Source organism: Watersipora subatra, chromosome 10 (assembly GCF_963576615.1).
Source record: "Watersipora subatra chromosome 10, tzWatSuba1.1, whole genome shotgun sequence".
Taxonomy (NCBI): Eukaryota; Metazoa; Bryozoa; class Gymnolaemata; order Cheilostomatida; family Watersiporidae; genus Watersipora; species Watersipora subatra.
Window position 1 is genome coordinate 34079931 of NC_088717.1, and position 18377 is coordinate 34098307.

General features: G+C 35.6%; 1 protein-coding gene across 1 annotated transcript; it reads right to left on the reverse strand.

Annotated features, from left to right (window-relative positions):
* Window positions 1–1080: 1080 nt before the first annotated feature.
* On the reverse strand, window positions 1081–18285 carry LOC137406992 (methylcrotonoyl-CoA carboxylase subunit alpha, mitochondrial-like). The gene is made up of 6 exons (XM_068093592.1): window positions 18259–18285; window positions 17935–18056; window positions 16009–16166; window positions 9416–9609; window positions 1540–1719; window positions 1081–1188 (listed from the first exon to the last, which is right to left on the reverse strand). Exons 1-6 carry the CDS (start codon window positions 18283–18285, stop codon window positions 1081–1083), a joined length of 789 nt encoding a protein of 262 aa, XP_067949693.1.
* Window positions 18286–18377: the final 92 nt, after the last annotated feature.

The window sequence follows — 18377 nt, forward strand, 5'->3', positions numbered from 1 at the left end:
GTACTAAACTTTGGTCAGCCGTAGCAAGAAAAATCCACAATCGAAGATGTTTGCATGTATTTCCAAGCTCCAATATTTATATGCCTGCTGTGCATACTCCTGCTCCAAGTTTAAACAATAATGGAGAGATAGTTAGTATAAATCTATTATTATTCTACTCATGACTTTATTACTCAAAATCTGTTGTAAGTTTCATGTGTCTCGGAGACTGGAGATACTCATCAGCCATCTGACATGGCTGCTATGAAGTGGTTTATTAGCCAATCAGCTGATATAAGACAATGATTACTACCATTACTGCCATCACTTCCTAATTAGTGTTGAGTTTACATTTTTCCACAAACGAATGTGCCAGGAAATAATTCGCGTTTTATCGTTGATGATTTTAAAATTAACACTATTTTAAACCAGTCGCTGGTTCCCTTTAACTTTCACCCTGATAACCTTACATTTTACAGTTCAAATCGTAACTACAATTACAGAATTTAATCACATCTTGAGAGGCCAATCATTCACTAACCTTTAAGATGAACATATGTAGGCATATTTGTTGAGACAAAAAGCAAAAATCTATGCAATATATTAGCGATTCCGGCCTTCGAAAGACTATCTGTGTATGTCATTGGATAAATTAATTCTTTCTCAAAATATATTTACACCAGAAAATAAATAGTTTTATAAACAACACCAGAGACCATCTACCAAATGAGAAGGGTCGTAAACATTCAACTAGAGATATTAGACTATAACACAATAACCACTAAACAAAAAACCAGCTTACACAATGCCTATAGATACATCTGCATCCATTATAAAATCTTTCCAGCAAAATATAAAAATATGGCTGCCAACTCATCAACAGTCTAGAAAAACAGAAAAGTCAGCAAACAAGAGTGAAACTGGTGGTACTAGGGGAATTATTATGACAGAACTTTGCCTACGCAATCCATCAGCTTACAAGAATGGCAGAACAGGCAACACGGTCTAGATCAACTGGACCTGACACAGGCATGTACAATTTTTTGACTATGTCTCTGGTTAGACAGATAGTTTTTAAAGTAAGGTTGGGCAACTCTCTATTTAACTTTCTTCAGCGATATGAACAAGCCTTGCACCCTTTTGAACAGTTGTACCAGCCTGGAAGGGCACCGTCTCCACCAGCCCGGCTCTTGGCACTTTGATCACATACTATTAAAGCAAATACAAATAATAAACATGACAATAGTATATGACAACAAGTATTTTTGAGACAAAGTGCACAAACCAGTCAGAAATGACAGCTCTGGAAAAAGCCATTTGATGATTTCAGCTGTACCCTAACTTATTATGTCTATAAACGCTCATGAGGCAGCAACTGTTACACCAGAAGAGGCTCAAGAATGTGATGCTAAGTGGGAATGTTCAAGAATAGGACTTCAGCTGTATCCGATTTAAGAGATGTGTCTCCATTTGATGTTTCTTTGACAATGCCAAGAAAAAGCTATAAACCCTCCCAAGCAGAGAAGCATAACAGGAAACGAAATAGATTTATAGCCTCACCTCCATTTTCATAGCGATCATCACTAGCATAGGCTGGCCTTCCTCCACCCTTTCTCCTGGTTGAACGAAAACTTTGTCTACTACACCTGGCATTGGAGCCAGAGCATCAGAGAGTGTGGCTCCAGCCATATCAGAAGTTTGGTATTTAGGCAGGGGGAGAGTCAGATGTACCAACCCATGCTACAATAAACCCATGCTACAATAAAGCCATATGCTACAATAAAGCCATGCTACAATAAAGCCATATGCTACAATAAAGCCATCACCAAATAAGATTGGCATATGAATCAGAAAGGAATTCTATTAGACATAGTGAAAATATGATTACCATATATTGTAAGTGTGATGCTCTTTTTTACCTCCAAAAATTCAACAGCGAAAGTATTAGGGAGCATTATAATCAAGTATGCAAAAACTCCAAATTTGCAACATTAGCTTATGCCTAAAAATAAATCAATAATTGCAATAAGGATAAATCAATACATGTAATAAGGATAAACCAATACATGTATCAAGAATAAATCAATATATGCAATGAGGATAAATCAATAATTGTAATAAGGATAAATCAATATATGCAATAAGGATAAATCAATATATGCAATAAGGATAAATAAATATATACAATAAGGATAAATCAATATATGCAATAATGATAAATCAATATATGCAATAAGAATAAATCAATATATACAATAAGGATAAATCAATATATGCAACAAGGATAAATCAATATATGCAATAAGGATAAATAAATATATACAATAAGGATAAATCAATATATGCAATAATGATAAATCAATATATGCAATAAGGATAAATCAATATATACAATAAGGATAAATCAATATACGCAATAAGAATAAATCAATATATGCAATAAGGATAAATCAATATATGCAATAAGAATAAATAAATATATACAATAAGGATAAATCAATATATGCAATAAGAATAAATCAATATATGCAATAAGGATAAATCTATATATACAACAAGGATAAATCAATATACGCAAGAAGGATAAATCAATATATGCAATAAGGATAAATCAATATACGCAATAAGGATAAACCAATATATATGCAATAAGGATAAATCAATATATGCAATAAGGATCAATCAATATATGCAATAAGAATCAATCAATATATGCAATAAGGATAAATCAACATATGCGATAAGAATAAATGAACATACAGTAGATGCTCGAATAGCCTATACTTCTTATAACGCAAATTCCAGATAACGTAAAGAATTTATGTGAAGTTTTTGCTTCCTACTACGTAAAAAATTCTATATAACGTAAAGTCCCAAGTCGGACGAGCTCTCATATTCATATGAATATTACTCAATTTTGCCGCATTTTTGAGAGAAAAAACGACACCCGTATAAAACTGTATCTATTATATATACACACCTTTCACGAAATTCTAGTTCGTCGTGATAGATCGTCGTATGCGTCGACAAAACAGAGAACAGCTGCTGCGCAAATGTTCATAAATACAAAGGCGATCAATTGGTGTAGATGTTACAGCATCGGTCTACCAATATGAATGTCACGAGTTGGAGCATCGTCGAAAGTGCTCTTTTATCCTAATCTTGACCTCTGGATACAGATAGACGACGAACAGGTAGCACCACTTTTTATAGTAAAATATTTTGTTGTTTGTCTTTATTGTAGATGCATAAAATATTTTTTATTAGTTTTACTTTGAAGAACAGGCTTTGCTGTTTAGAAAAAACAAGCAAATTGTTGTAATTAAACTTCGAAGATGTGCGCTTCTGATCAATTTGCTTTAAAAATAACTACAATCATGGTCTATAAAACCTGTAAGATTGATCAAAAAAGGAGAAAAAGCATTGATGCAAGCTAATAATGCTGCAGTTGCAGTAAAGCCCAAAAATTAAAAGAGTCGAGTCAAAGTGAAGTTTTTCTTCTTTGCATGGCCAAAGGGGTAGGACTGGAAAGATCTTTGAACAGATTAGGCAATTGACATGTATTGTGCTGTTCTTGTACCGTGAATTCCCTATAACGTGAACGTTCCTGGAACGGATTATTTACTTTGTAGGAGCGTTTACTGTATGTATGTGGATAAATGAATATATGCAATCAATTCTATTGTTACATTGGAATATTTTATCAATCAGTATAATACAGGGAGGGAAGTTGCAGAGGTCAAAAAATAGGACTGCCAGATTATAAGGTTCAGTAGCAATTAAGAAGTCAATTTCTGTCATTATCCACAGTCAAGTGCAACAAGTGAACGGAAGGTGTTTTGGATAAGTCGAAGTTTCTTCAACTAATTGACAATAAATCATAACGATGTTAACTTGTAGGCTAACAAAAATACAAATCTATTGTTCAGTTGAAAAATGAAAAATGTGGCTGGAAATGAAAACCGAAAATATTCTTGATGACGGTATCTTTAGCTTTGCACATCAGATTTAGAAAGTAGAAATACATGTATGTGTAATGCATATGATTGCAAAACAGTTTACATGTCTAGGGAGAGGACTCGTCAGTCTAGTATTTTGCAATGATTAAGACAAATTTACAGAGTTTTTATTCTACAAAAAGCATGTAAGATTGAGGATTTTGGTCTTCTTACAGCTAGCTTATCAACCATATGGCAACTTACATGTATGATTCTGAGCCAATAAAAATAATATCTATAACAAAGATACCTTATTTTTAAAATCCAGGTAAGCAAAGTATTTCAAAATCCTAAAAAGGTTGTATTCGAATGGAAACACTTATCAAAGTTTTGGTTCATTTTACTTTCTATTATCATATGGCATCAACAAACTACCATCCAGAGAGACGAAGTTTTGCTAAGGATGTTAGCATTGCCAGCCACTATTCCTTTAACCATACATTTAATCATACAAAAGACCAATAAAATGCTTGGTAGTATTCCTTCATATTTATTTAAAACAACTTAATTGTTTAACCAGTAGGAAGCAACCAATCACTGAATAACACTAGTGTTTATGAGTGTAATAAGAACGCTTGCATTATTGAGTTACACGATGAGCATTCTTGGAGTTATCCTCAACAAGTAATTTTTAATGATGTAAGATCGATGCAGAAAATACTTTATTGATTAGAGGATGACCCGCTAACAGACCCAGTACACTAGGCGCTCCCACAATGTGAATAATTATAATTCGTTCCAGGAGCGTTTACATTATAGAGAATTTACGTTATAAGAACAGTACAATACATGTAAATTGTCTAATCCACTCCAAGATATTTCCAAACACACCCCTTTGACAGATCACAAATGAAAAACTTGATTTAACTCTTTTAATTTGTGAGCTGTACCGTAACTGCAGTATTATTAGTTTGCAACAATAACTGTGATTGCGGGAATTCTATAACAAGTTGATGGGGACTGCCCATTTTTGTTGTTCATTTACAACCATTTGCTTATTTTTTTAAACGACAAAGTCTATTCTGCAAGGTGAAAATGATAACAAATATTTTGTATGACTACAATAGGGCAAACAACAAAATATTTTCACTATAAAAAGCGGTTCCATCTGTTCGTCGTCTATCTAAATCCAGGGGGTCAAGGTAATAAAAATCACTTTCAACTATACCCCAACTCGTGTCATTCATATTGGGAGACCGACGGTGTAACACCAGCACGAATCTATCGCCTTAAAGTATTTATAATCACTTGCGCAGCTATCCTATGCTCTGATTTGTCGACACATTTGATGATCTATTCCGACGAACTAGAATTTTGCGGAAGTTATACACTATATACGCAATAGATATAACGCTATGCGTACATCGTTTTTTCTTCCGCAAGTGTGGAGAGATAAACTAACTTTTCATTCAATTTTGAAAACCCATCTGACGACACTTAACGTTATATGTTTTCTTTTACGTAGTATGAAGCAAAAACTCCACATAAATTTCTTACATTATCAGAAATTTAGATTATAGGAGCGTCTACTGTAAATACATTTTTAGCGTTCTCTGAACACATTTGTTGAATAGCTTACCTAGGCATTACAGTAGCCCATTAAGATCGATTAAGTTATAAAAAATACTGGGCAGCAGTGTTTAGCGATGAATTGAGAGGGCTGCTCTTATCTGCTGTCAACAAACCCAGCGCGTATGGTGTACATAATCGGTACAAACAACTACCACAATTCCCTATACCTTGAGTATGGCATCAGAAGCAGGGTTGCCTCGGTTTAAACTAACGGTTTAAACCGAGTGGTTTAAACCAGCCCGAAAAAAACCGGTTTTTATGGTTTTTTCATTATTTTTTGTGAAAAACATAATATTTTAAGCTCCTATAATGGTTCATGTGCGGTAGAAATGCAATTATATGTAATTATCAGCTGTGGAAGTTTATTTAGGACACCGTAGTAAATTGATGGCAGAGCTCAAGTTAAAACTACATGAAATCATAGCACAACAATGAATTAATGAATTTCATTTTCAATTGCTTTTATCAAGTGATATGATGATCTCTTTACTGATGAAATATAAAAACCATGTGAAATCTAATCCAATCATCGTCTCTAATAATGAATGAATACTTTCTCAAGTCTGGCCAGTGAGAAAGGATTACTTACAATTAGAAATTAAAACAATAAAATCATTTTGGAAAAAAGCTTTAAGTTTGCAAACTAATATTTCATTTATTGGGCACAAACCAAAGTAGTTGGATTGTTAAAATTCAGTTTATCAAGTTTTTTGTGTTTTGAAAAGTTAAAGTTGTGCCTCAAATTTCCAAGATGCCTCGCAAACAGGATCCCGTTTGGCAGTTTTTCACTCGAACTGCAAAAGGCAAAGGTTTCAAGGCAAAATGTAATAGGTTTGCTGTCGTAACGCAAGGTCATGCAGATAGGCTTAGAGCTCACGTAGCAAGATGTCAAGCTGACAACACCAATTTAGACAGTGATGCTAATATTCAGGTGATAGAAGTTGAGTCATCTGCCACTGCTCCAAACACTAGCAATGCATCTGCATTATGCTCTGCTCTACACTACCACATGACTAATCACTTGGATTAAAGTTCCTACTTATACATAGAGCTGTATGTAAAATATTCACTTTATGTCATGAGATTTCTGCTCTGTATTTCATCGATCATGTTTGATTTAAGGCTCATTCTAAAGTTTCCATATGTTTTCTCTCTTTTTTCCCATAACAACTCTCACAGTACCATCTTTAACAGATGATTCCACATATGTATGTTCAATACTCAATCATGCAACTATAGTAAGCGATGTTAATTAAACTTAAAATTGCAAAAACCTTGGTAAAATTATAAAAACCATAAAAACCGGTTTAAACCATAAAAACCGGTTTAAACTAAAAGTGTTTTTTTCCGGTTTTTTCATAAAAACTGTGGTTTTTTCCAACCCTGAATTCAGAAGGCATTATAAAACGTACTACCTTTGATGAAGTGACTTTAACTTCACAATGAAATGTTTGTTAAATTATTTCTACTTTTGCCTTGAATAAATTATTCCTTATTTGAAACACAAAATGCATGGATAAAGTTGAAATACCCTTTCATAAGTATGAATTGCACTCTTTGATATAAACAGATGAAAGAATTGGCTAATGATCGGAGCTACACATTGAAATCCTAATTTTGTGAATAAGGAGCAAACGAGGAGTTGTGTTTTCTCATCATTATTAATTACAAAGCCTTTTCTCATTCCTTCTCAACCTAATTAAAAGCATGCGACCAACTTGTTAATCCCTTGTAAATATGAATTAGGCATGTTATCTATCTCCCGAGGCTATATTCCCTGAACGACTGCTTTACCTTATAACCAGTTAGATATGAGCGCTTGGGGACATTATTGATGGTTCACAACGAAGAACTATAAATATGTTTTTAAATAATTTGCTTGTGAAAAATTTTGTCTCTACATTTTTTCAATGAAAATTTAACCCTTTGAACCCTAATGGTCATTATTCCGGTATTGCGTAGGTGTGTCAAAAACTATAGCAGCCGGAATGCCGACATTCACATGACCCTGTTTCCAACAGCTGCTTTTAAGTAACAGGATAAACCAATCAAATTAATTCTAGCACAAGATGCTAGACCAGAGATTTCACTTCCATTTGTAACAGTTTTCAAATATCTTTATCTACTTCCTATAATAAAAAATGTTATTAGAATGATGTCGCGAAAAGATCGATACGACTCATTCGTTGGTAGGTCATGGATGATTATGATGATGCAAATAAAAAATAATTTTCCAGTTTGATTGAGTCATGAAATGATGAATGTGTGCTCGATGGATATGATACTACTGTAAATAGTTTTACGAGTTTTTTTGAAATCGCACAATTTTTTATAGTTTTAGCCCAAATAATAAGGAAATACTGTTTTTTTCTGTTTGATGACATTTGCTGAGGGTTGTCCGACTTTTTACTAGAGTTTTACTAAATATTATTGTATTATGAGCACATTTAGACATATTTGTTAAAAGTTTAAAAACTTCGGATCGTTGGACAAATCGCCCAGGAATGGCCAGTGTTACTGACACACATTGACAGGAATGGCCAGGGTTACTGACACACATTGACAGGAATGGCCAGTGTTACTGACAGACATTGACAGGAATGGCCAGTGTTACTGACACACATTGACAGGAATGGCCAGGGTTACTGACACACATTGACAATAATGGCCAGGGTTACTGACACACATTGACAGGAATGGCCAGGGTTACTGACACACACATTGACAGGAATGGCCAGGGTTACTGACACACATTGACAGGAATGGCCAGGGTTACTGACACACATTGACAGGAATGGCCAGGGTTACTGACACACATTGATAGGAATGGCCAGTGTTACTGACAGACATTGACAGGAATGGCCAGTGTTACTGACACACATTGACAGGAATGGCCAGGGTTACTGACACACATTGACAGGAATGGCCAGTGTTACTGACAGACATTGACAGGAATGGCCAGTGTTACTGACACACATTGACAGGAATGGCCAGGGTTACTGACACACATTGACAATAATGGCCAGGGTTACTGACACACATTGACAGGAATGGCCAGGGTTACTGACACACACATTGACAGGAATGGCCAGGGTTACTGACACACATTGACAGGAATGGCCAGGGTTACTGACACACATTGACAGGAATGGCCAGGGTTACTGACACACATTGATAGGAATGGCCAGTGTTACTGACAGACATTGACAGGAATGGCCAGGGTTACTGACACACATTGACAGGAATGGCCAGTGTTACTGACACACATTGACAGGAATGGTCAGGGTTACTGACATACATTGACAGGAATGGCCAGGGTTACTGACACACATTGACAGGAATGGCCAGGGTTACTGACACACATTGACAGGAATGGCCAGGATTACTGACACACATTGACAGGAATGGCCAGGGTTACTGACACACATTGACAGGAATGGCCAGGGTTACTGACACACATTGACAAGAATGGCCAGGGTTACTGACACACATTGACAGGAATGGCCAGGGTTACTGATACACATTGACAGGTATGGCCAGTGTTACTGACACACATTGACAGGAATGGCAAAGGCTACTGACACACATTGACAGGAATGGCCAGTGTTACTGACACACATTGACAGGAATGGCCAGGGTTCAAAGAGTTAAACGATAGAATGAGGAATGACAAAAAAACTATAATGATGCTGGAGAGCAAAAAAAGGCAGGAATTGGACCCACTCGCTGCTAAGCATGATCGGCGACTCAGATACTTTAGTCAGTGAAAGTTTAACTGAAAATAAAACCAATTTTAGTCAATAAATGCAGATTCCTACTCTATCCCTTGATCAATAAACAAGAGGTTGTCTTAAAACTGTACTTACCTCTGTAAATAAGTAGACATTATTATCCATAACAACTGCATCACATTTGAGTACCCGTCCATTGGACTCCACCACGGCAGTGCTCCTTCCGGTCTTCTCACACTCGATCATCTTTCCTTCAATTCTTGACAGCACATCACCCTCTGATATGCTCAATGAACCATCTCCATGGGAGACAACTCGTAATTTCCTGTCTAAAAAGGTGAGATGAAATGTCTTAAAGATACACAAACACTAAACAAAATGACAAAGTCGAAGTAGCCTAAACGAAACAGAGCAATAAATGTAGAATCAGAAAAAAAACATATTTGCCGGCTATTTAAAAATATTTGTTATCTCTAACTCGAGCTGTAAAAGTCATATGTCTTATTCGAAATTACACGAGGTTTCGGTTTCCAAAAATTAAACCAATGTTATTCCATTTACAAATTCACACTGTATTATATATTAAATATTGGTTTTGAGTTATTTTTACATTAAAACATTTTTTAAACTATCCAAAAAGACATAAAATTAGCAAAATAAAATGAGCATTTTACAACCTCACCTAAAATCTACACCATCATTATCATACTCAAGACAACCAATCAATCACTAAAAGGCTACAAGTATAAACAATCCAACCATAACACAACAATCAGATCAAAGACATGCGTTCATTTTCTGTTCAGTTAGTTTATTGATACCAGTGGGTCTGATGAAAATTGTCATTTCTTTATCATTATCAAGAACATCACAGTTCACTATTCTGTAGCATGCAATAGGTTTCAATCATTCTTGCCTAAGCCTCCAGTCTAGTTCAAATAGGAAGCCTTAATATTCGGGGAAGTAAATTTTAGGCGACTAAGATGCCAACTGACCCAGCTGAGGGAGCATGTAACAAAATCGGAAAGATAGCACTGTCTATGGTACACAAACACTGCTTTGACTGACACAGATGAAGGTCTCTCGTGGCTAAGCTTTTAAATACGGTTGAACAGTAAAGAAAATACCTGATAATTCCAGTGAGAGATGTGGGATAAGGAGAGAACAGAGCAGGCAGAATGAAAGGGGCGGGATGCAGGGAATAGAAAAGGGGAACAAGGAGGAATGAATAGATGCAAGAACAGTGGTGAAGGAATCAGGTGGACTAAGTGGCGGGAAGGGCAGCATGTCGAAGGGCGGACGAGACAGTATACACAATATAATTTATAGTAGCTATTTAAACCCTAAAAAGGTTGCAACCGGAAATCGTCACGACTTTTCAAACTCCAACAAGGATTATTTTTGTTTTATAAATCCGCATCAATGAAATCATTTATACTGGTTGATGCCATTTTAAGTTTAATAAACCATTGTCAAGACAGCCTATTTATAACAATTGATCATAAGGAACCAGTTCTAATATTTATGTTATCAATAGGACTTCAGCACTTCCATCATCATATTTCTCAAAAACGTGGTGTGTTTGAGGTCTTATACAAATACTAAAATAATTTCAAAAACACACAAACAGGTTTCTAACTTTATACTTTAGTTACTAAATTCTAGAATTTGAATGCATAATTAAAAACTCGCTTGTAATGCCCACCTTATAATGGCATCTGAAAACTTCGGTGGAAAGAAATTTGAAGGCATGAGAAATGCTCAATGTGACTAATATTACTTTGAGAAAAAGTAAATTTCTAACGGTTAGGCTTTTCCTGTGAAAAGGTGCATATTCATCTTATTCACAGAAAAAAATAACAACCCAGTTTGGGTGATATAGCAATCTCTTGTAAACAACAGTTTGTATGTTTTAAATTTTCGGAGGTGCATGATTTCTTCTATAGAGTTCCCTGCCTAGTCAGGTTTTGTGAACATATTTACAAATCACAACTTGCAGGACTCATCAAATCTGGCAAAGAAAACATGTTAGCTTAAAACATCACCTTATGGTCTCAAAGAGTCCTTTAAATGCTGGCAGGAAACATTCGATTGATATTTCAAATTATTCAGTTTTACCTAGTCAACTGCTGATAGCTGAGTATATATCGGATAGACAAACATGCAGATAATAATTACACGCGTGAGCATTGATGATCTGAACACTGAGACAGAATCTGAGCTGTGGCTGAAGGAAGTTAAGCACGTGCTCTCTCGATGTTTCACAAAAACTCGTCTATGTGAAATACACCATTGGCTTGGTGTAGTTACTGAAAGAGGACACAACTCCCTACAACTAAACCAAAAATGATTCACCCAGCAGCTATACCAGAAATTCAATACGGAACAAGTGCGTGTTATGTTAAGCTAATTTGTGATGATCTTGGCTTATATATCAATCGATCGTCGATAGTTTATGCTGCCTGATTGATTGGATAGACACGACTGAAGCAGTGGAACTGTTAGCTATGTTCAATGTGTGTATCACAAGAACGCATGACTGATTGTTGATCTGGTTGTTGATCTGCTGTTGACAAAGCAAGATAAACCGATGATGGCATACACAGATGCAGGCTATGCTATCGATGCGGACAGACATCCCAAGTCTAGAGAGTTTTTTTTTAATGCTGGCAGAATCGACAAGCTAGTGCAGCAAGATTTAAACCTTCATCGCATTCTGCCCAACAGACTCTGCGTATACGTCTGTTCGATGGGATTAGTGAACGCATAGGGCTATGACAGCTGATAAAAGATGTTGGACGTAAGAACTCAACCCGTTCTACTATATTAGGACTTCACCGATTAGAGCTGTTGGTCGACGAAGGTATAAGGGTCAATTGTTAAAACGACGAAAGTGTATTTGAGGTCAAAAAATCTGAGTTCAGATTTTTTTATAATGAAAAAACATGATACATTTGTACGTACTGCGTTGCAATTTTTAACAAAAATGATCACAAATTATAAATAAACGACAGCTTTCGTTCTACGGTATCACTTTACACATCTTTCATCGCTTTCCGATTATCAATAGAACGACTTTCCAATAACATATTGTTTTCATATATTCTGAATATGTCCATTTCTCATTGTATTGTGTGCATTTCTGTTTCATTCATACAAAGAGGGTGCGATATTGTCTTTATCAGTCATAGAAGTTTTGGCTATAAAAAACTAACGGGGAATCGCTGTACTATACGCATCAACAACCAATCACTGAATTTATATGTATCAACAATCAATCGCTGTTTTATACGCATCAACGATCAATTGCTGTACTATATGCATAAATGATCAATCGCTGTACAACATGCATCAACGATCAATCACTGTACAACATGCATCAACGATCAATCGCTGTACTATACGCACCAACGATCAATCACTGTACTATACGTATCAACGATTAATCGCTGCACTATACGTATCAGTGATCAATCGCTGTACTATACGCATCAATGAGCAATCGCTGTACTACACACATCAACGATCAATCGCTGTACTATATGCATCAATGATCAATCGCTGTACTATACGCATCAATGATCAACCGCTGCACTATATGCACCAACACTCAATCCGCCACAGCAACAGCTCATAGCAATAAAACCAGTAAACTGACTAAATTCACATCCGTAAAATATCATATTGTTTGTGAAGCCATAGAGAATGAAGATGTTCATACTGAGTTCTGTCCATCCACTGACAATATCACGGATTTAGTAATGAAACCAATACCTAATGACATATTCACTATGTACTGACATGAGCTATGCGTAGGTTACGATTACAGTCTGACCGACACAACCTACAGTAGGTTTAGAGACAACATAGTTTTTCTGTTCCTAGTTCATGACCACTTTACAGTTTTAAACTTTAAATCATAAACTGAGTGGGAGTATTGTAACTAACTATGTGTAAGTTTTAACCCTTTGACAGGAGTAGCGACATTGGTTTCACCGCTCACTCTCCCATAAGCACAGCTTCATTTATATCACTTGCATGAGCATTTTGTTAAATCAGTTTTTCATATACAGTAAATAAGCCATTCCAGGAACGTTTACAGGTTTCAGGGAATTCACACTATACGAATCATAAAATACATGCAAATTGCCTTATCCATTCCAAGATATTTCTAAATGTACCCCGTTGGCCATACATAAAAGAAAAACTACACTTAACTTTTCAATGGGCGTGCATCGACAAGTTTTCTCCGTTTCCTGATTATATCTACTGGTTTTATAGACCATGATTGCCGTAATTTTACAAGAAGTTGATGGGGAGTGCATATCCATAGTTTATCAAACCAATCAACATCCACGTACAATGATTTGTTTAGTTTTTCTAGACAGCAACATCTATTCGACAAAGTAAAACTAATAACAAGTATTTTATGTTTTTTACTGCAAAATGAAAAGTGTCTAGCTGTTTGTCGTCTATCTCGATCCAAAGATCAAGATTAGGATGAAATAGCTATTGATGATACACTAACTCGTGACATTCAGATCGCTAGAAAGGCTGTAACGCCTGCACCAATCGGTTGCCTCTGAGTATTTATGAACAATTACGCAGCTACATATACTCACTTTTTGTGGGCACATCTGACTATCTATCACAAAGAACTAGAATATCATGGGAGTTGTGTATATAATAAACATAATGCTATACATTTTCATTTTCTCTCAAAAGTGCGGCGATATATGTTACCATTCAAATCGCATTTGAAAACTTGCCAGGACCTGACACTTTGCTATCTGGAATTGAATTTATAGGAGGTATACATTATAGGAGCATCTATTGAACATCGAAGCTTCAGACCGAGTCAAACGAAAAACTCTTTGGATAAAATATATTAAACTTACAGAATTTTTACTTACCTCAATCGTGTTACTTTTAAATTTTTCAAAATAGAAACAAACAATTTATCGCATGGCGATATTCATTTTGTCTGTGTCAGAGTTTTGGGAGATTAGTTTTTCATACACGCCGAAGCATCAGATCGAATCAAACACGGGACTATTTTGTCAGCACATATTAGACTGATGAAACTCTTGATTAACTCAATCATTTTATTTTCAAAATTTTGAAGAAAAAACGAAAAACTTTGAAGCTGGACATGCAATAAAAATGGCTTCCAAGCGCTAGTACTTCATACGCCGCGGCTGCAAAGACTTCTAATCTTTCATCAAAATGTTTTAGGGCTTCAGATCAGGATGTGAACCAGCCTATGGACAAACTGTCTTAGTTTAAGACAGTGGATCGGATTTAGGCTCAAATGATTTCAATTCAGACTGTACTTATGATTATTCTAACAAGCGATATTTATGACAAGCTAGTCACTATTATCAAGGCAACCACAACAATTAGTAAGCAATAATTATGCTGTTAACACCTCATTGCAGCGACTCAAAATTAATAATAATAATTTAAATACTGATATGCGTCTAGTCATTAATAATCTTAGAAGTGAACCTTAGTAAGATGCAGAGATTGATGACGCGCTAGGGCTGAGTAGCCTCATGTTGGAAAATAATATATACATATATATATATATATATACATATATTTGAAATTGTGGTGAAACCAATTGCATCCCTGAAAAGTTCATATATATTTAAATCCAATCACGTCATTATTAGTATGATTTTGCAGAGAATTTTCTACTGATCATTTATACTGTATATATATATATATATATATATATATATATGTATCTATGTACCTGTGTCTGTTCATCTGACCAGTTATAGCGATAGTTTCAGAAATGCAAAGTGTGCTTCGAACTGGATTTGAACTTTGCACCTCTAGTTCTGGAAGAATTAGCTTGCCGATTAAATCACACGAACTACTTGCAGTACAACGGATTATTAGTGGTCATAGTCATTACATCAGTTAAAATCCTCGTGCTAAAGGAAATTTTTTATTGGTTATTACTAGCATGATTGATCATTAACGATTAGAAAATTGGCTTCAAACACAGCTATTGTGATAGTAAAGACTTAGCCTACTGGTTTGCTAGCTTACCAGGTAAGTTACTCAAATTCAGTGAGTAATTATTTTATAGCCCATGCAACACCGGGCATGCAGCTAGTAGTTTATAAAGATTGAATATACAGTTTTTGAGTTATGAATAGATTAGTGAACGTAAAACATGACGACCATTTCTTTGAATCTAATTTGCCTCAGGAGGAAAAACTCTGAAAACAAACTTGCAAAAGGGTTAATTTTTCGGAGCTGCACCCTTCACTTTTCAGATTTGCTTACTCATGTTTATTCGTATGTACCCCTATATGTAGTCAACGATGCATTTCTCCTCCCTTTTTTCATATTTGTAGACCAAGCTTGTATGTACTAAATAAGCCTAAGAAACTAGAGAGTTTGTAAAGACTGTTTTTCACAGAAAAACAGCCTTTACAAACTGCTCTAAGACTTTGGACAATATTAAGCTGGACCTGAAGGTTAAAAGAGATTCAGCTTTGAAAACATACAAAATATTTTCAATGCCTGAGCCTAGCCTAAACCCACCTTATAATTACTAACAATTTTGTTATCTTCATATCAGTTATTTGGAGTGTTTCCATAGACTGTGCCTAAACTAGTGCTAGAATGAATAGAGAACTACTGCTTGAGAATAGCAAACAGGAGTGTAATGGGCAGACAATTGCTAACTGACAATAGACACTGCAAAGCACCTGTAGAATTGTGTTGAAGGGTGATAATCTCTTCCTTGTTGTGGTTGAACCTGGCACTGGCTAGTGAACTAAATGCTCCTGTGTTATTGGGTGAGCCGATCCTTCTGTTTGATAAGAGACAGGTGACAGCCAAAAGCAGTTCCTCATGCGTAACGTCCCTATAGTATGACAGGAATAATGCAACGTTATGATAAACAACGCAGAGGGAAAGGGGGAAGCCTTTGTAGCAAATATATAGCACGATGATAGAAGAATTACAGAAAAAGTGATAAGAAGGAAGAAATGTGACTATGAAGACAGCTGTCAGGTAAAAAACCGACAAAAAGAACAGTTCAAAAATGAAATCCCAACAAGTATGACACAGCAATAAAATAAACACGCCTAGACACAGAGAGCAGTCCAGTGTTATTCCAACAAAATAATAATAATAATAATAATAAAATACAGTATCTCAAGAGTCCTCACGATTTGACCAAAATAGTCAACGAATAAAGGTAAGACCGATGTACCTAGTTTCTACCTAACAAAGCCAAAGACAGTGGATAAAAAACTGTTTTGAATTTTCGATGGAAATTTAAAAACTAGTCTAACAGGCTGGCAATAGAAGTGAAAACAATGTATTGCTATTATTATTATTATTATAGTTATTTGCAGATGCAGATGTCTGACGTTTGCTAAGACCAAAGAAGAAACAACCATCTTGTGCTTTCTATTAAAATGAACTATAACTAGGCTGAGGTACAAGGTTGCAGCATAGACTCATTCAGAGTAACACCGCAATAGCTTAATATTCCCATTGGTTAGGTTAATTATTACATTGGTACAATTTTAACAGTGATGAGGCTAAGATCAACAATATTTCTTCAACTTAAAGGAGTTGCCTTCTCACAAGAACAAAAAATAATCAGCAATATGAGTATTTCCTGAATGTAGAACGTCAAGACTTCAGCCAAGACAGCTGGAGCTACAAAGCATCGGGTATCAACTAATAATATCTTTGATACTATAACCATATGAAATGCCTCGCCAAATAATTGATCCGAGTCAACCCAGTCTCGGCTAACAGATTTGCCAATCAATCACTATAAAAATACTGTTAAAATGTAAACACGTAATACAACAGAACAGACAAAATAAAGCAGTAGCATTTAACAACTACAGTATGTTTGACTGCGATTATCTTTCAATTGATGAGAAACCATCGTTCTTAACACCGTCGTTAATCTTGATGATAAACGATAAGAAATCCATGACTTGTTTATATAAACCTTGATTAGGGCGTTCTTAACATTTGTTGGCAACAGTTTGGCACTTGGAGCACAAATACCCGCAAACTATTAAACAGAAAACTTAGAGTTATCCTATCTTTTGTTCTTACCAAATTAGAAAAAAAGTAGATCGCGTATTAGATGATATTCTACTGAAGTTTCTCAAGTACAAAATATCACTTGTGCTCATAAATATTCTATTAATCATCTGGTGTGAGCACTTGAAGATTAGCTTGTTTGCTACAAAACAAAAGTACCTTCTGCAATAAACATACACAACATGAATACACCAAACAGACCAAATCACCGCAGTACTATTAGGGTTAACAATGTATTGCACAGAGCTACAGAAGTAACGTTTAACTTTTTGTATACAATAAAGTTTTACAATGGTTTCAGGCCAAACTGGCACAGCCTGATTTAAACTACCAGAGCAGAAGTGACTTCATGCACGGCTGCTATGTTGCAGTGTGAATGAATGCTAAGTGAGCTAATTACAGGGTCAACTTGTAACAAGAAGAAGACCTTGGTGTCAGTCAGCGGGCTAGAATAACTACTGTATTGTATGCTTCAAACCAGACTTCTAAGGAAATAGACTAGCCAGCATCGACATTATTTATATCTGTTTGGCAGCAATTAATTAGACTAAAGCACTGACCTCTTCGGAAAGAGTGAGTCATTGTGTTGAGGAATGAATGATGTGTGCACATTCACTAGCTGAAACTCTGGGTGTTTGGCAAGACTCAGCATAAAATTGATGTTGGTATTCAGGCCTATAATCTAGAAATACAATGTCACTGTCTTACATAACAGAGCTGTATGGATACTGTCTAACATAACAGAGCAGTACGGATACTGTCTTACATAACAGCTGTATGGATACTGTATAACATAACAGAGATGTATGGATACTGTATAACATAACAGAGCAGTATGGATACTGTATAACATACTAGAGCTGTATGGATACTGTACAACATACCAGAGCTGTAGGGATACTGTCTAACATAACAGAGCTGTATGGAAACTGTATAACATAACAGAGCTGTATGGATACTGTATAACATAACAAAGCTGTATGGATACTGTCTTACATAACAG

Excerpts from the sequence above, each read along its gene's own strand:
- LOC137406992 (XM_068093592.1), bottom strand. The coding sequence starts at position 18,285 with ATGTTAGACAGTATCCCTACAGCTCTG. Across the intron at positions 18,057-18,258 it reads ACAGTATCCCTACAGCTCTG|ATTATAGGCCTGAATACCAA; the intron begins GTATGTTGTACA and ends TTGTATTTCTAG. Across the intron at positions 1,189-1,539 it reads TGATCGCTATGAAAATGGAG|TATGTGATCAAAGTGCCAAG; the intron begins GTGAGGCTATAA and ends TTGCTTTAATAG.